This window comes from Taudactylus pleione, unplaced genomic scaffold (assembly GCF_031769625.1).
Source record: "Taudactylus pleione unplaced genomic scaffold, aTauple2 ptg000397bl, whole genome shotgun sequence".
Classification (NCBI taxonomy): domain Eukaryota; kingdom Metazoa; phylum Chordata; class Amphibia; order Anura; family Myobatrachidae; genus Taudactylus; species Taudactylus pleione.
The window spans coordinates 8,589,110-8,611,346 of NW_028284799.1; the positions used below are offsets into that span (position 1 = coordinate 8,589,110).

Genomic DNA, 22,237 nt, shown 5'->3' on the forward strand with positions numbered 1-22,237 from the left:
AGTGGTGGGAGTAAACGAGCAACATGGGAGTAGAAGGGACTCGCTGGGAAGAAGTTTACTGAACAAGAATCACCTCCACTCCAAGGTCACTTTCTCTCTGCAGCTAATGGGTCCTGGCTGCCATCCCTCTCTCAGCGCTGACAGCAGCCCCACACAGTTTGCATAGGCAGAGTGAGCGTGAAAGGAAAGCTCCTTCCACCAGTGTGCCTCTCCTTCAGCTCCTACTCCAACCCAACTATAGAGCTGCACACACCCCTCTCGTCCCTGCGTGGTTTACCTCACCACCCGCAGCCCCAGGGGACTTCCCGACTATCCCACAGACACGGGGGCTGACGATGGGCGAGGGGGGGGCTGAGGAGTGGACACCTCACAGTGATAGTGGAGCTGGGAGCTTCCGGTTTGTGTTCCACAGTGGAAGTAACACAAATCCAGGAAGCGCAGCAAACGGCATGCAGTGTCGGCCCGGCCAGAAGTGTAGACCAGTCCAGCAGTGAGGTTCATGGGACAGGCCCAGCGGGAACTTTCTCGCTCTCCGGGTTCCCCAATCTGCCCCTGATAATGCATCAAGATCATACTATAGCCCATTCATCCTTCACTTTATTAGAAAGATGAACCTGGCAACTATTTTATTTGTTTTTCAAAGTACTTAATGGACTTCCTATCATGGATTCCGTATTTAGTCTACATTATTCTGTTATGAGCTTGAGTCAAGATCAAAGTCCAATATCTGGAAAAGAAGGTTAACTTGATGAACAAGCAATGGTCAGAGGTAGCTGGGTTGTTATCCAGTAAGGTGCAGTCGTTACCAAAAGGTGATTCAGATCGAAGTTGATTTCAAGCCAGTAACAGTACATATGAATCGATTAACAGAAGTCAGAATGCAGCAGGAACAACAGCAACTACAGTAGATTACTGGTCAAGAGTACAATAACCTGACAAGGGAAGAAGTCATAGGACCTGGCTTATATAGGATCTAGCAGCTATAATAGCTCAATCAGTAGAGCAGAAATCTCCAGACGCAGTATTCCTCCATTCGAATCCTGACCAGGAACAATGCTCTCTTTTTAGCAATACCTGCATATGTTTTAACTGAATGGGGACTCAATGACTCTACAAAATGTGTTAGGCCTTTTATAGGAATTTCAAAAGATTAAAAATGACTTCACTAATGGGGGAATTGAATTAGCCACAGGGTTTACCCCTCGTCTAATTTCCTGTCCTCGCTAATTCAATCAGCAGGGTTTACCACGTGCGTTAAACCACAGAGGTGGACTTTGCCTTGCAGCCTCAGGAGCGCAAACGAAAAGTTAGCGAGAAAAGGCACCCTCTGGGAAAACCCATTGATTCTGCACCAAATGCTATTTAATTGAATAGCATTTCCACATGCGGGGTGATCAATTAGCTGCAGGGCATATTCCCCCCTAAAGTTTCAAATGAATGTTGTTGCTTTATTCCCTGTACCAAGATGGCCACCATAGTTAGTACTGCACAGGCACAGCGCCATCTTGCCACTGTGTAGGGTGACATGAGAGACCTGATTATTGCCTGCATAAAAGGCTGTTCAAGTATCCTGTTCTGCTACCCACAAGTGTCATACACTCACCAGCTGGTGAGCTGTATAAAATCCTGCTCCGCTCCATTAAGTGTGTACAGTATGTAACAGTGAATATGACTGTACCTGCTATCTATTACTAAACCAACACCACTGGTTATGTAACTGGGCTGTTCATAGTTTGATTCAACCACTGGTGTGTGCCTTTATAACTCTGCAGATTACAACACCTGCACATACATAGAGGCCTATTCATCAACACTAAAATAACGTTTTTAAGGACATTTTCCTTAAATAACGTTATTTTGGTATTCATGTAGCCACTTAGCACAGGAGATATCACAGATATCTCCTTGCTAAGTTCCCCTGCGTTAATTTCCACACTCCCCATAGTATGGGGATGTGGAAATTGTGGTATTCATCAAATTCCAAAAATTATCAATTTTCGGAATTTGATGCAGTTACTATTCGCCACTGTGAGGTGGCGAATAGCAGGTGAAACTTACCTGTATCCGCCTGTGCAGGTCCCCCGACGAGTCCCTCCGGCGCTCTGCTCCGTCCTCAGGCTCCGGAGGCTGGTCGGACATGTGTGCTCCCCAGCAGAGCACAAGAAAGTTTAGACAAAAAAAAAAGTTTGTTTTTTTTTCTAATCTGTCATGTGGTCTGCTGGGAAACCACATGACAGACCAGCAGGACGGAGCCGGAGGCTGCTGCGTGGACAGGTAAGTCGGGGGGGGGGGGGGGGGGGGTACACAAACTTAGCGCATCTGTAGGCAGTGCTGCGCATGCGCTGGTTTTACAGATGTAACAGCACATGCCCAGCACTGTTTCCAGATGCGATAAGGTAGTGTAGGCAGGGAAAAGTATCTATTTCCCGAAAAGCTGTCATCGCAAAAATGACAGCTTTTCGGAATAGATACTTATGGAGAGGTGGAATGATGAATTCCACCTATAATTAGCTAGAACTCCATGAGAGTTCTAAAGCTAATTATCTCCAGAGAATTTTTAGGTTTAATGAATAGGCCCCATAATATCCAACACTGTAAATATTTCAATTAAGCATTTTAATTTTTCCATTAGTCTACATGTCATGTTTTAGACAATAGCAAGTAACAATTTTTTTCCACAACACATAATATATTTATTATTGTGTTCTTAATTTTTGTTAATGTAAATTGCCTTAATATATTTATTTAACATTTTTTTAACTTCAAATAAATTAATAACAATAAGAGTAGGCGGTAAATGTAACTTGTGGCATGCAGCAGCCTTCTCTCTCTTTTACTTAACAAGCATTCTCTGGGCTTTCAGTAGGTTAAGAGTTTCAGGGAAGAGAAGAGCACAGATCCAGCTATCCCAAGGGAACATTGCTAGTATTGGATCTGACATCACAGCCTGAGGTTTAGGTCAGTCAGAGACTGTTTCCATGACAACGGTAATTGCATTTTTGCAAGAGCAGCATTTGGGGATACTCAGATTGCTTTCTCATGCACATGCTCCAGAAGGTAGATAAGTCTAAGCAGCAATTTATTTGCGTCTATTTATGTTTCCTTCTAATGAGCCTTTCAATTGATATTTTATAAATTACTATATTCAAATTATGACAACATATACTTTTATAATAAATTAATATTATTATTATTACTAGAGTTGTGCATCACCCCATTGTAAAACAGGTTACTGAAATATAATTCTCAATTTTGACATCTTATTTACCAGGTATGAAAGTACAGTATTGTACACACATACTGTAGCTTAGGAAAGAAAATACCTTTTTTGTATTTTTTTTATATACATTGAAGCGTATCAGAACTTTTTACAGCTTTTCACTTATATACTGTAAGCTAGTTAACAGTCTGGTGGTTTAGGTTAGCTCTGAAATGTCACAAAACCAAATCCCAGCCTTGTGCAAGATGAATGAATGAGTTCAGCTGCACCACTATTGGAATTTGTGACAATCTCCAAACATTTATTATATTATGGTAATAAAATACTGTCCACTTTCGAAAAAATTTTTTACACCAACTAACATATATAATTAATAAATAAATAATATTATGCTCTATTAAAATTAACATTCATTTTGCATCCTAATACAGTACATTATTGTATAAGAGAATTATTACTGTTATTTGCTTCCTTATTTCATAAGTCTATTGTAAGTTCTTATCTTCTGATTGGCGAGATTCATGCAGTGGCTTTACACCAGTCTTTTGTCATTTTACAGTATTCTGGTGGTTTGGCCAAATTTAAACCGCGGAACATCGTCACGGTTTGAGAATGACCATCCAAAGCAATGAATAGTAAATCTGGCGGTTTGTAGGGCAAAAATGGCAGCACTGTGCATCAGTTACAAACCCTCTAGTAAACTGCCATTTAGTAAATTTACCCGTTTATACTTTTTCTACCCCCACCCCCCAATTTCTAGCACCTGCTGCTACTTATAAATTCTGAGCAACTTCCATTTTGTGTTTCAGTAACTGTGAGGCATACTGTATATGGGATCAGTAACTGACAGGAGTGCTGGTCTTTCTAGTGCCATTTTGGATGATATTGGGGTACATATTAATAAGTTAGCTCTCACTGTAAAACCACATAAATATGTGACAAAATGTAGAAACTCTCATTGTTTAGACCACACTTAGAAGAAGCACCATGACTTGCTGAGTGACCGATAAATTTGCAACTTAACTGAAGACCCCCATACACAGTGTGATATGCACCTAGCGATGCGACGGCCGATCCGATGGTCGACATATCGGAAGGTCCCCACACGGAACGATCCACTGCCTGACCACCCGATATGCCGGCAACCCGCTTCCCCACCCGTATCGCGCTGCATGGGATCGTACATCGCACAATGCATCTCCATCCTAGTACATGCACAATGATGCCTTATCTGGGAACTCACTGTACTTATGACAGCTCTATGCTTGCTTAAAACAGTAAAGTTCACTTTAAGAGTGAATCCTCTGTGTCAGAGTAACCTTCAGTTGAATTGGTGCACGTGCACTGTGTGGCTTACATGCATGCGCAATGGCAAACAATCGCTAAATCTGCTTAAATATTGGAATTGCGATCACATCTATATTAGGCCCAATATTAATTGTGTGGGAGTCTGTAATCCATTACCCCATATACGGCTCTCACATGCTGGTCGCTCTATCATTCATGGTTATTATGGTCACCATCCCATCAAGAAGTTTCTGGACATTATCATACCCTAGGTGGCTTAAATACCTGTGCCACAGCACCATACAATGCTTGAATCATAGGCCGCCATTGCATAACACTCCTTTGTATCTAGGATGTATAATTGTTGGCACTGGGTTGCTGTTGCTATCACAGTACCTCTTTTATTTGCACAACACACTTGACCTCTGCAAACTTGACGTTGAATAATTTGTCTTCTAGTACACTTATGGCAATGAGGGTTGTACCCAAATCTGGTCAGAATAACACAAACTGGATGTCTGTGACTATGGTTTCACCTTTAATTATCAGATGCACCATGATTCTCCCGACTTTAGTGCCTGTAAGAACTTTGTCTCCAATCTTCCTGACTGCTAAAGGGTTACACGTGCTCAATTATGTAAACCATTCTTGATTACAACTGATATACTGCATGGCTCCCGAGCCCATGTACTTCCTGCAACTGTCTGTGACATTTAAAGCTGACTTGCTCTTTTTATCACACTCAGTATGCATTCAGAGGCTTTATGGTATGTCTTACTTTGTAACATATGAAACACTTGTACCAATAGTGTTTTGGTGCATTTTGGGCTTAATGTACTCTGTGAGTAAAGCAGAATTCTCAGCATTTGTCTCAACTGGTATGCATTCCTGGAACTGCAGTAGCCCTCATGATCTCCGTTCATAGCTGAGTCATACTGGATTCTAAAGCCACCACCAAGAAATCAAATTCAGGCATTAGATACTGTAACATCACCATTGCAACCTCCTCCTAGTCTACCTGGTCTCATACAGATGTTAATTAGTGAGATATGGTCAACATCTTGTCAATGTACTCGTTCATGTCTCTGCATGCACTCAGTTTGATATAATACAGTCTATGCCTCAAGTTTATTCTCCTCATCAGACCCTTATTCTCATGCCCACAGGACTATCCACATGTCAAATTACATCATCACTACAGAAGTAGGTATTACTAATGCTGGCCATACACTCTGCAATTATCGGGACGATCCGCCCGATATTGGCGGATCGCCGCGATAATTGCAGCGTGTATGCGGGCGACCGAGGGTTAAATATTGCTCGGTCGGGCATGCTGGATTGTCCAGCATGCCCGTCCGATGCGATATATACCCGGGAAACTGTCGGCCGCATCGGGCAGTGTATGCCCAGCGCGGCCGACAGACAGACATTTCCTGTGTTCCTTCCTACGGAAGGAACAGGGAAATGTCTCCTCCCCCGGGGGCGGAGCGCGGATGTCGGGCTATACACTGTGAGATTTCTCTCACAGTGTATGCCGCCGACATCTGCGGCTGGCAGGCAGCCAGATAAAATGTCTGTAGGTCTGACAGACATTTTATCTGGCAGTGTATGCCCAGCATAAGGAGTGTTGTTTACTCTCATGGGAGCCGAGAACAACTCCCAGAAATTTGTGACTCTCCAAGTATTTCCTGGAGAGTAGGCAAAGTGCCCTGCTTCAAAGTGCATAGATTTACAGAAAGAATGGTTCTTTGATGTTAATAATATCCTTATGTAAGCTTCTCCAGTTAATATACATGATTATCTCTCCCAAAGGTGGAGGTAATAGTCTTTGTTCAAAGAGCATAGAAGTTCTAACGCAAATACTCTTACAGTCATAGTAAAATTTTTCCTATGTTAAAGTTATAAAAACACAATAGGCAAATGTAACTCAGTCAAAATATAGCAGCATTCTGTAGCATCTCATTATATAATGAGATAAGACAGTATTAGAGATGAGCAAAGTGTCAGATATGTGTTGCATGAATTCAGTTTTGCAGCAGAACAGGCCATTTCGCATAGCTGAGAAGTTTTGCACGGTATATGTAAATTTGCATTTAGTTTATAATCTACAATAAAGAGCCAGGATAATGGTCAATTAATTCTGCTGTTGTGTGCGGTTACTGTATGACTAAAAACGCTTAGAACTTTCCCCCTTCCCCATAACATTTGAGAACAGTGCTCATGTAAACTATTAAATGGTGGGATTACAGTCCTAAAATGTAAAGTTATTTTGTACACCACCCTTTTCATTACACAAAATATATTTATATTGATATGTGTGCCTTCTGCAAAATAAAAAAAATCTGATTAAGAAGACAATAGCAAAGCAATCGCATACTAACAATGACTTGTACTCAAGCATTGAATTGTCTTACATGTCTTTGATAGATGGATTTTCTCCCAGAACTCAAATAATCCTCCGGTATGGCTCTTCTTTATCACCTTAGTGCACCAGCTGTTTCATTGCACAGTAATCTAATTTTTGTTTATATTTTGTTTATGCTAAGCAAAGAAAATGAATGCAGGCTGTGCTGTTTAATAATACAGCTAATAGTAGCTTACTATCAGCAATACTCCTAAGGTGTGTCTGTAATTACATTACAATGTGCATAATAGCTTCTAATACTGCCCATGCTTCTTTTCCAATTAGCTATAACAATTTGTTCCCATTGGGGTGTATGGCAATCTCACCGTGTGTTACGCATGGTCAGCTCTCCCAAATCCCTAATATATGAGAACTGACTTCTCTGTCTGCATTGGAAGCTTTTATAATATGGAGTGTGCTGCTTGGTTGACAGTGTTGGTTCTTTTCTTGCAGAAAAGCAGATTAGTACAGCTCTTCCCCCATTAAGCCGTCAGTTTTAATTTAACAGAGCGGCTCAGTGCATGGAGACTAATTTCTTTTTACCATTCTTATTTCAAAGGTGTGGGGAAGATAAGAAATACAAGTTAGCTCAAATGAATCTGTTTGCTTTTTCACAGGAAGAAAAAGAATTGTGAGACAGCACTGCAATGTCTGTTTGCAACAATGGTGGCAGGATTCCATCTCCACAGGAAACTGCCAATGGCTTTTGTCAGCCCAGTGCTTCAGGCACCTGGCATAAACCTGAAGAAGAAGTGAGAGCTGCAGAACCCAACCCTGTCAAGAAGGCCCACAGAGAAATCCTAGACCATGAGCGGAAAAGACGAGTAGAACTCAAGTGCATGGAGCTACAAGAAATGATGGAGGAGCAGGGGTGAGTTATTTGCATATTGTGTTTATTACACTTTGTTACAGTCACAAGGTACAGATGAACATTCTATGAAGTATCAAAGTCTTTATAAGATACTACAATGTACGCAAGTTTTATGCACATAATTCACAGATCAATAATTTATATAGATATTAATTGTGGCTATAACTTATGGATATATGAGACCAAAAATACCAAAAACTCAAACATTCTGAAATTATATACAGTACAGCTCAAACACCACAACTTACAATCAGTTTATAGATTGTACTTGATTAATGCTAGATAGGATCTGAATGGTTGCTATGGGAAATTTCTCCAACTGTCTCCTTTAGATATATCTCCCCCTTAGGCTTTTGTAAGCTGTAGATATCCACTATTGCATAATAATGTACATTTTGGTGCTTACTCTCCTGTGATGTAGAAGGAAGGACCACCCTTCTAAACTGTCAGTAAGGTCCAAGGACCTGCTATCATTCTAGTAACCATGAGGCACTACCTGACACAAGCAATATAGTGGAAGGATCAAACCTCTCTGTCTGCATCCTTTTCCCTGAAATCTTTGCCTGCTTTGGTCCATTTAAAAAAATGCTTAAAACATAACAATAAAAAAAGCATTTAACTGGTTGGCAAATGGTGGCAGATAGGACCCTAGGACCCACCAGGCCCGCCATCTGCATCGCCTAATGCATAATTGGTCCTGGACAAAGATTTCTTACCGTTTTGACCTGCCAATGTCTTTTTAGTTTGTTTACATTTTAGACCCTTCAGATCTACGATAGTAAAGTTGTATATTCGAACTGCACCATGCACAGAACAAATGCTGAACTAACCTTATAACCAACTTGACACAGCCAAAAGGTTACTTCTAAATGCACATTAGATGAATGTTGGGCATAAACAAATTCCAAAACATACATATGCAAGAGAAATTATGTCAGTTACTCATACTTGCCTACCCTCCCGATTTGGTCGGGAGCCTCCCAAAAATAGGGTGCCGCTCCCGACCTCCTGGGAAGGCAGGCAAGTCTCCCGGCAGCTGCCGATCCCTCCTGCTCCCCACCGCAATTACAAGAAAATCCCTGGCAGCGGGAGGCCTGTGACGCCGAATCGCCTCATTTTGGCCCCGCCCCCTGCTGCCTGTAGTGGGGACGGGGCCAAAAATGACGCGATTGCATGGCCAGGGGCAGTCAGAATGTCGGCATGTCTGCAGTTACTGTACATACAGTATATACATGTGGATATATTAACATTGCTCTCAGCATGACTCTAAATACATCTTTGCTATGGCTAATAAAAAAAAGTTGTATGCCTTATAAAATGAACAGTCTGAAAAAGAAAGAGCTAAGTGGTCAATCTAATGAGGGGCTGCATTCGCAATCTGTTACAGTCTTCCTTTAGCCCCTTGGCGTTGCATGTGCTTCAGCTGGCAACGTCACATCACATATGACCACGCTGCCCCGCTGCTTCCCCCGGCTTTTGCAGAGGATACTACTCTGACTCCCCAGACCCCGGGGTTCTCTTACCGCCAACATTACTTCCGGAATAGCGCCCCAGAATGCCGTGCGAATGGCACTCTGGGGCGCATGTGCCAGGGATCACAGTGCTGCGAGAGGACGCATGTGCCGGGCATCACAGTGCGGGGAGGAGCAGTAGTGACTGATGATCGGTCTCCCCTGACACACGCTCCGCTGCGCTCTGCATAAGGGGTGGGGGTGTATGCCCCTGGGAGTAGCCAGGGGAGGGGAATCTAGCAACAGTGAGGATGGGGGGCTAATAAAGAGAAATGGAGGGGGGAGTGGGGGTTAAATAGTAATAATTAAAGAAACATATACTGGCCACAGGGTAGGAGGAGGAGGGGGGCTAAGAAAAAAAGGGTCTTTTTACAGGGGGAGGTTAGGTCTAGAAAATAGGGATTTTTTTTACTACAAATGGGGTGTAGGGGGTGTATAGGATTTATGTCCCCTGGGGGGGTCTATTGCCTATAGGGGGTGGGCAGTTATTTTATAATGAGGGCCTATGATCACGGTAGATGGGGGGGTTACAAAACACGCCCTAGATATATATATATATATATATATGGTTTTTTTTTATAAAATATTTAAATATATTATTAAAAATCATTTTTAAACTTTAATAAGTAATTTAAAAAAACTACCATTTCTGAGCTGTTTACTGGGAAAAAGATTGTCAGTTACTGTAAGTGGTTAAAGTAAATTTTTTAATCCTGCTACAGTATTTCCTGATTACCGTGGTTGTATTATGATGACAGAAAAGTGTTAAAGGACTAATCTTTACATAACATGGTATTTCCTAAGAAATGCAATTTCATATGTTAAGCGATGGATTGCAATGACCATCATATAGTGTACACAGCCAAATCATTGTTTGATGAATTTTGTGGTCGCACCTTCCCATCTGCTGTGATGCATATCAGATTGGACAATGCAACATATGAGGTGTGTCACAAAACTAGGACTTAGTCACTCTTATCCTGTCCAGTGGTGCTTCATTAAGGTGGGCGACTCTGTCCCAGAGCACTGTCACTTCATTCCTGAGAGTTGTGGGCGCAGCCATGTTGGCTCTGATCAAGAAAGCACCAATATCCAGTCTCTACCTGTCTCCTGCGCTCACATTACCGCCTCATTCTATCCCTGATAAGAGCATCCAAATTAAACCTGCACCTGACATAAGTACCTTGTCGGAACAATGTGATCCTCACTCACTAGTGAGTACTACTGTACCTCTGCTCCACTGCCTGAACCTGCGCTACTGGATTCCTGCAAGCTGCTGCCTCTTGAGTCTAAGCCTTCCACTCTGCAGCATTGTGCCATATCCTGCTTCCAGCCTGCACTTATCAGCCTGTTTTCAAGCACTGGTCCCAGTCTGGGTGAGTTATTGCGACCTCCTGTCTCTTTCCTGTTCAAGTCTGCTGATCCACACTGGTTGCTTCGATCCAATTTTGGCTGGCTGCTATCTCCGTTCAAGTTCAAGCCTTGGATGCCACTCTGGCTGTCTGCTGCTACATTCCGGTTCAAGCCTGTGGTTCCACTCCAACTGGCTGCTGTCCTCTCTGGTTCCATTCCAGTTCAAACCTGCGGTTCCATTCTAGCTAAGCTGCTGTTACCTTCGGACCCATTCTGGTTCAAGTCTGCAGTTCCACTCTGGCTCAGAGGCTGTTACCTCTAATCCCTGTCTGGTTCAAGTCTCCGGATCCAACGACCCATCAGCCCAGTCCATGGGTCCTGACTCAGTTCTCAAAATTTCAAGCCTGCAACGATATATCATGCTGAAGTATGGTGGGTCATGCAGTGTCTACATGGACACGATATATTGTTGCATCGTATCGGCCCATTGCAGAATCACCAAACCATTCAGATGTGTATCCAACTTTAGCCCTAGAGGACTAACTGAGGCATTTATACAAGGCTCAGTGCCACATTAAGGCTTGTGGTTTCTCAAGGGCAACTAAGTTGTGGGGGACCCCTTCAAATCACATGGAGCCTACCCCCCTCCCCACAAGCCACACAGAGACCCCCCCCCAAGAAATATGGAGCCTACCCCAATTCCCCTCAAGCCACACAGAGCTTACCCCCCCAAGCCACACTGAGCCTACTCTCCTCCCCCATCCCCCCCAAGGCACCAGGAACCTACTAAAACAAGAGATACAGTACAAGAAAAAAAGTCTATTTGCGCTGATAAAGACACCATTAATCTACAAGTATAAAATAAAATAGAATAATCAGAGGGTCTGATGTCTACTAAAAATATATATATTTATTGATATATTCTACATGCAGTGTATATTTATTCAGACTAGAATATGACTAGCCATATTGCAAACATTTATATTTGAACATGTAACACATACATATGTACCAACAAGTACTGCATATAAAAATACATAAAACCAACAACAATAATGGTCACAATAATTCCATGGAGATCTCCAAGTCTAATCTATGAATGACACTGTGCTTTTAAAAGGACTCAGGGCCTGATTCAGAGGCACTCGCTAAAAGCGAGCGCTCGCTCTGAATCAGGGCGGGCGCTGGTTTTTTTTAGTTGTGGCCTCCTGGCCGCTCGCATAGCTGTGGGTGACCGCCCGTATATCCACCTGCAGGAGTCCGCCTGGGCATAAAATCCCAGATGCTGACGCTAGAAGTGGACGTCAGTAGCCTCTATATTCTAGATGGTATGGAGGATTCCCCAACTGGACGGCAACAACAATGAAAAGCATATGGCAACCAGTCCCAACTATAGCAAAGGGGCGAATGCACTAAGATAACAAATGTCCAGTTGTGCATTTGCATAGGGCTTTGGATCCTCCAACCGGTTTCGCTCCTGTATAGAGGGAGCTTTTTTTTTTTTTTTTACTCTTTTTCTTTGTATGACCAGGAGCCTACTGCCTCACTCTCCGACCCTGATTACTCACCCCACCTCCCGATTTCGACAAAGTTGCTCCCAAGTCCCCTCATCAGCGTAAAGGACGTGACACTGATGAGGGGACTCAGGAGCCACTCTGCACTGTATGCAGCAGCACTGACTGTGTTGCTGCATGCAATAGAACAACCGCGGAAACAGGTGCCCCTGAACAGTTGTTCTCGACAGGGTCACACTGACCTCTGTGTTTGGGGGCCTCAGGTTCCCCTTAATCAGGCCCTGATAAGTCTACTAGTGTGTACACTTTTGGCTGCCATCTTTTGAATATTGGGTAAACAGGTGTAAAAGAAACCTTAGAAATATAATAAGAAAATGTGTTTTTGTTATATTTGAAATCCAACATATATTTTTATAACGTAGCACATCATAAATGATTCAAACTAATTGACCCAATACACAGCACTTTGTTCAGACAATGAATGCATTTTTCCAAAGGCTCAATTAAAAAAAGGGATAGTAGGACTGCTATGTAAGCAATTAACTAACCCAAAGCTAAACTATCACACAGTAATTACATATACTGGCAAGTCCCCAAACAAGAAGGAATTCTAAGCATAATTTAAAACGAACATTAATTCTCACTGACAATATGTTAGTGCTCAGCATCAGAACTTCACAAGTGGGCTGTGTATCTTACTTTTAAAATAAATATATAAGATATTAACAATCGTGATCTAAAGATCCATTTTGTTGAAACTACGAGAGGTGACTGCATTTCTAAAAAGGGTAGTGAAAAAATGGATGCATTATTTTTTACGTTAAAAAAGTCATATGTCCATCAAGTTCAGTACTTTACTCTCTGGTTTGGTCACTCCTTCAGAGGTAAGCATGAAACCCCCCAAAAACAAAATTGAGCTTACCAGTTTGTGTTGTAGGGTAGAAAAAGCTTCATGATTGACAGTAGAGTAAAGGAAATAAAAAAAAATAAGTGAAGCTGATTCAAAGATTTAAACTGGGGGCCTGATTCAGCATGCATGCTAGTGCACTGCTGAACGCAGATTCCCGATGGTTGGGAATCTGCACAGACGCCTGACCCATACTGCGCATGTGCAGTACTAGTCCTGTGTGTTTGCACGCAGAGCGGCAGTAGACTGTCAGTGATTGACAGTCTGCTGCTGACGCCTGTGGGTGGCAATGGCCTCTATATCCCAAAACGGAGGAGTGTCGCTGCCGTCGAGGGAAGAGGCCAGGATCTCCGTCGGTTGACGGAGATTTACTGGCCTCTTTCTCTCATCTGCGGCGGCCTGGATTGCGGGACCCCAATGGTGACTTAGCCGGCCAATGTTCCTGCAGATTATCCAATGCTGCGTTGTACAATGCAGCTTGGATAAGTAATGTATGCAGAAGGCGTGATGACATTGGCTGCATTACCATAATTGCAAAGACGGAATTGCAAAGCTTGCGTGCAGCTCTGCAATTCCGTTCTAAGTTGAATCAGGCCCTGGGTCCATAAAATCTAAAACAAAATTCCGCAAATTATAATTATGTCCTGTTTTTGTTTGTACCTATTTTTAAATACCTTTTTAAAGTAAGTTACAGTTTTATTCTCTTTTCTTACTGTTTATCCCCCAAAGTAGTGAATAGATAAGTGATTGTACTGTAAAATTGTTTTACAATACTTTCAATGTGGATTGTGGACCTCATTCAGAGTCTCTCGCAAGCGGCCGCTTGCTCGCATCCAGCGTATGCAAATTTTTCAAAGTGACGCCATGGGAAGCGATCGCTCGCCAAGGCATAAGCACACCCACTTTGGCTGTGTGAGCGATCGCTTTGTGTATGCTGACACCCATTAGCCTATGTTGAGACGCCCACTTGCACACGTCATCTCCAGGAAGTGTATTAAAACATTGGTACATCGAGCACCATCGGTAGCGATCGCAGCGCTTGTGGTTGCCTTACCCTGCCGCAAGCACTGCGAGGACTTCAGTGTAAAAAACAAGCATGTGAAGTGCACTATGATGCCTGTTAATTATGCACGCCTGCGTTCGCACCTCCACTCCTCCGTTATTAGTGTCCTGCCCTTGTTACCACCTACAAACGGCCTCTTCTGTCACTCATTTCACTGGGCTGTCTTTGCTGGGCGAGCAAGCGGGCTGTGCTCGCACAGAGTAGTTTGTTCACGCGCAGAACGAAGCGTGCGCATGCGCGTTCGCAAACCATTGGGCCGCTTGCGAGCACACAGCGCTTGCGAGAGACTCTGAATGAGGTTCTGTGTCTTTTTGTTAAGAACATGTACTAATATATGTGTTGAAGTGATGGCCTTAGCATGTAGAAATTAGCCTTTTAATGTTGATTGCTTTATAAAAATAATATGCATTTGCTTTTTGTTTTGCCATTTAAATGAAGAGGCTTCAATTTGTATAATACTTTGCAGGTTGCCCACAATCTGTTTTAAACAGAGCAGCTTGTCTCCATGTGGGTCTATTAACTGGTTCGTGAAATTGTACCTCAGCAATTTAAACACTTGTGCCCTTTCTTATCTTAGCCTTCTAATTACATAGATTAACTCCCCTGAAATTGCCGAGTTACAATAGTTCACAATAATGTTTTATTTTGTATATGTGAGGCAAACAGACACACATTGCATGTGGTTTCACAGCAAAACTGCTGGATTTATCATGTACATTCTGGCATTTGTGGTGCCCCAATCATCATATACTGTAATGTGTTGCCCCTTCATAATATATATTATAAATCAAATAGTAATGCCACTATAATAAAATAATTAATATTGCCAAAGTAATAAAATAATACATTATTAGCTCCTTCATAAAATAAGAAAATAATATTGTACTAAATTATTATTACCCCAATACTTAATAAGTTCATGTTGTCTCCTTGATAAATACTTTACTTTTTTTACTGTTCTGACAGACCAAATAGCTCAAACAATATGAGGTGGAACCTGGTCTTTTATTATTATATTTTATATAGTGCCAAAGCACCGTAGCATCGTACATAGGGGTAAAACTTACAACAAATTGCAATGATACATATTAATACATACAAACATAACTTTACAGACACAAGTAATTACACATACGTACAGTATACGTTGGGAAGAGGGAAAGCTAATGAGATCTTAAATTGCAGGGTGTCTGCATGTATATAGAGGGAGGGTAAGGAAGTAGAGGTGGGGAACAAAGATGTTGGAAGGTTGCGAAAAGATTTGGTAGGCTTGAGTGTAGAGATGAGTGTTAAGAGCGAGCTTAAAGGTTGGAAAGTTGAAGGCTGCTTGGGTGTGGGAGTGCATTCCAGAGGTTGGGGGCGGCACTGAAGGTGAGCGTGGCAGAAGGTGATCAGGGAGGATGAAAGAAGGCGGTCATTGGTTGAACAAAGCAGGCTGGAGGGAGTGTGAGTGAAAATGAGACTGCAGAAGTATTGAGGTGAAGAATGGTTAAGGACTTTGCAGATACCTGAGAGGAGTATAGATTTGATGGCACAGTTAGAGCAACTAACAGAGGGGGGCAACAGAAAATGAGCGATGAGAGAGGAAAATTAGGTGGCCAATATGGTTATGGATAGACTGAAGAGTCAAGGCAGGAGTTTGGAACTGCAGAGAAAACTATATTATAGTAATGTAGGCAAGAAATGAGGAGGGCTTGAATATGAATTTTAGTGATTTTCCAAGGAAAAGGCGTGATCCTGGAAATATTACAGAGGTAAAAGAGTGCTTGGGGAAGGGATTACATGTGGTGGGAGCATTAGAGAGCATAGTGGAAGATGATAACCAGGCAGTTAATTTAAGGGCCAAAGGAGATGTTGCCAACAGAGATGGAGAGTTGGGAAAAAAGGGTCTTTAGTGGGAGGAGAGAGTCTGGGACCATTTTAATTCAGTGCAAGGTTTCATGGCTGGCCATATTTCCCATTATATATTAGCCTGTGAAGTTCTGATGGAACCTCACAGCTAACTGAATTAAATAACCCTAATGATTTCTGTTTTAGCAATATTTACTTTAAGCAAGCATCTAGACATCCATAAGGCGACAATAGATGACGCGGCAGAGGACAAATTAATACTGTAAGTCATATTGAAGTCCAAAGCAGCTGATAAGCTCTCTGAGGGAATAGGTGTAACTTGCAGTCTGACAAAGGTAGGTGCAGCTTGAACGGTATCTTAAAATATCTGGCAATTTGGTTTTTGTGAATTACATTTTACCCTAATACCTGTTATAAACATACAACACTAATGCATTGCTACAGATGGTAAAGCAGTCAACGTACATTCATGGTCGGCATTTGAGGTGGAAATTAAGAAAACATTTTAAAGCATAACAAAAGTAGAACTGAAATTATATAATGTGGAAAGAAAAGCTCTTGTTTAACAGTGAAGCTGACATTGGATGTACTGTATTGAAGCCAATTAAAATAACTTCAGATAGGTCAGACACTGGACAGTAGTACGAGGCAGATAAAAGTTCCTAGATACAGTTATCTTGCATTGCAAAATACTATAGGGTTCAATAACCTTTATTATTTAGTAGAAAAGGTATAATACTAGTCTGTCCTATTGGTGAGCAACTGCTGCTCCCAGTGGCGGAATGGATGCGACTGCTATTGGACCAGGTGTCTGTTATTACCCTGTCTTGATTTATTACTGTTTTATACCCAATTGTATAACATAATGGAATATTCTGGCGCTATATAAGTATCTGTTAATAAATAAAATAAATTCACAGTGTTTTTAGCTGTTGAAAAACCTGAGGCACTTTCAGAAATATGGTGTATTACAGAGTGACAAGACTTTAATAACATACAAATACTGTAGATAGATGAGTGAGAAACAAATAGTATCTGAAATATAAATTTAAAATATATGAGAACTATAGACCTAGGTGTTTACAAACTTAACCAGGGGCAGGCTGGACAAAGGATTGTGACAATAGCCCAGGGTTGCCTACCCTCCCGATTCGGCCGGGAGCCTCCCGATAATCGGGTGCAGCTCCCAGCCCCCCGGGAAGGCAGGCAAGCCTCCCAGCAGCCGCCGATTCCCCCGACACCCCCCTGCGATTAACTGTTAAACCCCCGCAGCGGGGGGGGGGGGCGGTGACGCGATTCACACTGAATTGTGTCATTTTGGTCCTGCCCCCTGCTTCACAATGCCTGTATTATCAGCATTGTGTAGCGGGGGCGGGGCCAAAATGATGCAATCGCGTGACCCCACCCCGTCACGCCCACAAACGGCAGTCATTCACCCGGCCACGCCCCCTGTTACTGGCCACGCCCCCTTACATGCTGATCTGGCTGCTCCCTCCCGGAATGAGCAGCCAGGAAGTCGGCAACTATGCAATAGCCATGCAGATGTGATTTGTCTAATGTGGGTGTGGTTTATTTAGCAAATTAATTGTATGAAAAATTGTTATGTCCAGGAGCTACAGTCAAATACAACACTTACCAGTGCCACCTACATCCTAGACTATTCTAGAGACCTCTGTACAATACATTGAATATTGTATTGTATTGACATAATATACAGATAATTATATACAATATAGATAACATTCTAGGGACCTCTAAACTAGTGATTCTCAAACTCTGTCCTTAGGACCCGTATCAGTTCACATTATCCAGACCACATGGTGTATTCTTTACTGTCACATCTGGTATTTTTATTTTGCCTCCTAGTGGGGTCAGCATCTTCTGCACTTGTGTACATCTGAATGTTTTGTTGTCAATCTGTTGTTAAATAAAGCATTCATTCCTTACTGACACATTCTAAAGATCCACATTTGGTCTGGAAAATTGGACTGGTCAGGGGCTCTGAAAACCATGTTTGAGAAACACAGTTCCAGACCAGTGGTTCTCAAACTCGGTCCTCAAGACCCCACACAGTTCACGTTTTGCAGGTCACCCAGCAGGTGCACAGGTGTAATTATTACTCACTGACACATTTTAATAGGTCCACAGGTGGAGCTAATTATTTCACTTGATTCAGTGAGGAGACATGGAAAACATGCACTCTTTGGCGTCCTGAGGACCGAGTTTGAGAACCTGTGTTCTAGACTATACCATGAACATGTTAATGACAACCATAAAATACACAGAGCTTTCTAGTGATCTCTATGTAATATAGAGAACAGTCTCCTAACCTATATACAGTACAAACATCATTCTAGTGACTGAAATACAATACACAGTGCATTGCAATGACCTCTATACAATACATAGAGCATGCTAGTAACATATGTACAATATAATAGGCATTCTAATGAAGGTTATACAGTATACAAAACATTCCAGTGTCCAATTTACAATGCAGAGAGCATTCTAGCAACATCTATACAAGTTTAATAGTGACCTCTACTGTACCATCTATCCAAAACATGGGTACGATTCAGAAAGGTTAGTACCTTGCCTCCTGGGTCAATTTAAAAATATTGCTTTATGTGGAGCACATCTTCACCTTTCAATTAGCATTATCTGTGCACTTTCCAGGGAGATCAGTTACTCTGCCCTAGTCCCAGTTTGTATTAGCTAACATCAGGGATACATCTGCTTTAAAGCAGGCTATACATGCTTCAGCAATGCAGTCAACATCAAGCAATCCGCTCAAAATAGCTTTTATTTCTGTGTGACCTAAAACCAACTGTATCATCTACTGACAGCTCTTAATGGTTGTGTTGAAACTGGAATTAACCCAGTCAGTTTTCTTTGCTGATTGACCCACCTACATGAGTGGAAAAATTGAAAGGTAATTCTGTTGCTTGACTCAAGTTAAACAACAGAATAAGCTTGTGTGACCACCTTAAGACTGACCCTGGCTAAGGCATATAAAGTTGTATACTAATATTAATCCTTATATTTAAAAAGCTTTGTACTGTATATTATGTATCGCCCTAGGTAACAAATTTTCAAGCAGCAAAAATTGTATGAAAGTTTTTATTAAGTCTTTTCACATTATCAAGGCAATCACATTTGCTAAAATATTTTAACACTAAAACCTGAAACATAAACTGCTTTATATAAATAAACAATGCCATTCCCTTAAAAAAGTTTACTAGCACTTGAAAGACCTTGTTTCACATTGTATTAACATTTGTTGTGCAGCTAATGTGGGCTAATAGTATCTATGTTATCAGCCAATGTAGCTGGTGAAAGTGTCCATCATTGGCGAGCCCGTCTCCCGGCAATGGACATATGGTAAATTTGTGTCAAAGTACATTTTCACATTGCAAATTTAGGCAAAAATAATTTATCACATCCATATAAAAAATGCGGCTGGTGATAAACCTGGCCCATTATGAGTTCCTACTTGGATTGGTAAAATTTGGAACTGTTGATAAAACAGAATCTAAACAGCTCGTCTCTAATTGCAATACTTCCTCTATACACACACAAAAGACTGTTATCTCTTTCAAGCCTGCAAACGTCTACATTTATGTTCCCTGTGGAGTAAATTTTTTAGACTGTAAACTGCTTATCAAAGTAATTGTATAGAAGTTCAGGTCTTTTTGTTTTAATGTAATAGTATGGTTTTACTGTGAATATGCATAACCCTCCCCACTCCAGCTGTTGCTGACCGACATGCCCATCCAAGCTGAAGGAAGAGACAGAACATTAATCATTGACTCCCTGCTCCATGTTCAGATTAAACTTCCAATAGTCATTTACACTACAACACAAACACAAATTAAGGTGTGCATTACCTTCGAAGCTATTACATCTTTTATATCACACTGAGGCTCCATGCCGTTTTTGTGCAGGCTACTAAAGCAGATGCTTTGTATGTTGGACAATATTTTAAATATTATAAATGTTTAAATGTTATAAGCCTCACAGTATTGTATATTAGACATTTGAACCACCCCCTTAATTACGATAAACGTTCTCCTTAAATACTACTAATGTACTCTTAATTTATCTATTATGTAACTTCTGGCAATAAGGTTATCTTTGGGTCCTTGTTCAATTAATATAGCTTTTTCGATTATGTATTTTTGTGCTTATTTACTTTGGTGTTGTAATAATACGTTCACAGCTAATAAGGCTCTATGGGCTAACTCAGGAAACAGATATGTGCCTAGTTGCTCACTCTTCTGGAATTTTGGGGAGCTCTCCTGATCTCTTGAGAGAGTAGAGCAGCCTTCTTAATCTTTGTGAAAGCGAGTGGTCCAGGGACTTAGGGCCTCATTTATCAAACACGTTTTATCATTCACAATGAGTGCTAAAACTTGTTGCGTATGATAATGATGCTCCAGACAATCAGCTCATCTGTTTGAAAAATGACAGTTGGGAGCTGATTGGCTGGAGCACCATTTATCGTACACAACAAGTTTTAGCACTCATTGTGAATGATAAAACCCATTGATAAATGAGGCCCTTAATGTCCCTGTGCACTCTCCCGTAAATTGAGGCATTGATGAGCGGGTGCGGGGCGATGATGACACGATTTATGCTCTATGCCTCTCACACCTCACACCTGCCACTGCTAGGGTTGTTACCCATCCAGAATTGCTCTGGACAGTCTGGAAACCACATGACCTGTCCGGACTGCAGAGCATTAGCAATCCTGGACAATTGGCATCCAGAATTCAGCCCGGCCCCTCAATCTCTGCTCTGTGCTGCCTCTCCCCTGCTCTGTCCCGTCTTTCCCCATAGCTGTGCCACCTCCCTGTTGCTATGTCCTATCTCCTTCCTGGCAGGGCCATCTCTTCCATTGGGCTTGTTGGGCAGTTGCCCAAGGGCCCGAAGCTTGTAGGGGCCCACCAACCCACCCCACTGCAGCCGCAGGCAGTTGGTAAATTTGTGATATTTTTATAAGACGGCCGCCGATGCACTGTATTCCGATCTAACCTCCCCACCCCGTGACGAGTACTCACCTCAGTCCCAGTTTCACTTCATCCGCTGGCTTCAGACCAGTCAGACAGAGTAGGAGGGTTTAATTTTATTGACCATTTAAATTTTTTTCCCGTGAATGGGTGGGTAGGGGCCCCAGTGCATTGCTTTGCCCAGACTGCTGTTAAGACAACCCTGCTTCCTGGTCCATCCCGCCTCCCTCGTTTTCCATTCTGACCCCCCCTGGTCCATACCACCCCCACCCTTGGTTCATCCCTTACTCCCCCTGGTTCATCCCGCCTCCCCCTTGGCTTCCCCTACTCTGCTCTGCCTCACCTGGTCCATCTTGAGGCAGAGCTGCACACACACACAGCCCTGACAAGATGGTGCTGCACATCAACTGGCCTGGAACTGTGTTTGGCTTAGTTAGAGAGGAAGGAGGACTTACCTGGCATAGTAATGGAAAACACCTTATGGTAAGTCCTGTGACAGTTCTACTCTATGGGACATACTTTCTTCTGTTGTACAGTCACATAGGGTCATATTTATTAAACAAATTTTGCTAGGAAATCCCTGCAAAATGTAAGCATCCCCTGGATGTATGATGGTTCCGCAGGAATTTTGGAGATATTTGTTGTGGCTCCCCTGATTCCAATCGCAATAGCTGCCCCATCGGTTTCAATGGTGGATGCTATATTGTGAAACGTACCAAGCTCCAGGATAGCACCCGTATCTAACGGCATCTTTTAGAAATTATAATTATCAGGTCTAAAACCCGATAATAAATATGCTCCATAGAAACTTAGACTATAGGCACTAAGGCTTTCTATGTACTGATGTTAGTGACTTGGGATGTCGGCTAGGGTTTTACAGTTTCTGGGTAAACATGGCTGTTCTGTTATACAATGAAGCTTAAGATCGTACATTTTAATTACAAAGTACTACTTAAGAAGTAAAATCTACTAATTACTAGTAAATGGACTGACATCTACACAAAGAAGAAATACAGGTGCACAACTCCAAATTAACTGATTATATATAAATAAATACATTTTGCAGTAAATACAATAGAGGTATTTGGCATAATCTTGGCCAAGCTTATGGGCCTGCCCACCATATCCGGGTAACCTCTTGTCGGGCAGGTCCCTAACATACTAAGGCTCAAATCCAGAGCGCAGGACACCCCCAAACTAGCCCAGCCAATCCACCCCAAAGCACCGCTCTAATAAGAAAAGTGAAG

The 22,237-nt window shown here is 42.1% G+C and overlaps 1 protein-coding gene across 3 annotated transcripts in view; it reads left to right on the forward strand.

Moving 5' to 3' along the window:
• The window catches only part of SRRM3 (serine/arginine repetitive matrix 3), a 454,137-nt gene that overhangs the window by 181,602 nt on the left and 250,298 nt on the right, over positions 1 to 22,237 (forward strand). For all 3 annotated transcript variants that reach the window (XM_088446398.1, XM_088446399.1, XM_088446400.1), the window contains exon 3: positions 7,529 to 7,782. In XM_088446398.1, coding sequence (XP_088302524.1) covers positions 7,559 to 7,782 — 224 coding nt within the window. In that variant the 5' untranslated portion in view covers positions 7,529 to 7,558. The remainder of the gene's footprint in view (positions 1 to 7,528; positions 7,783 to 22,237) is intronic.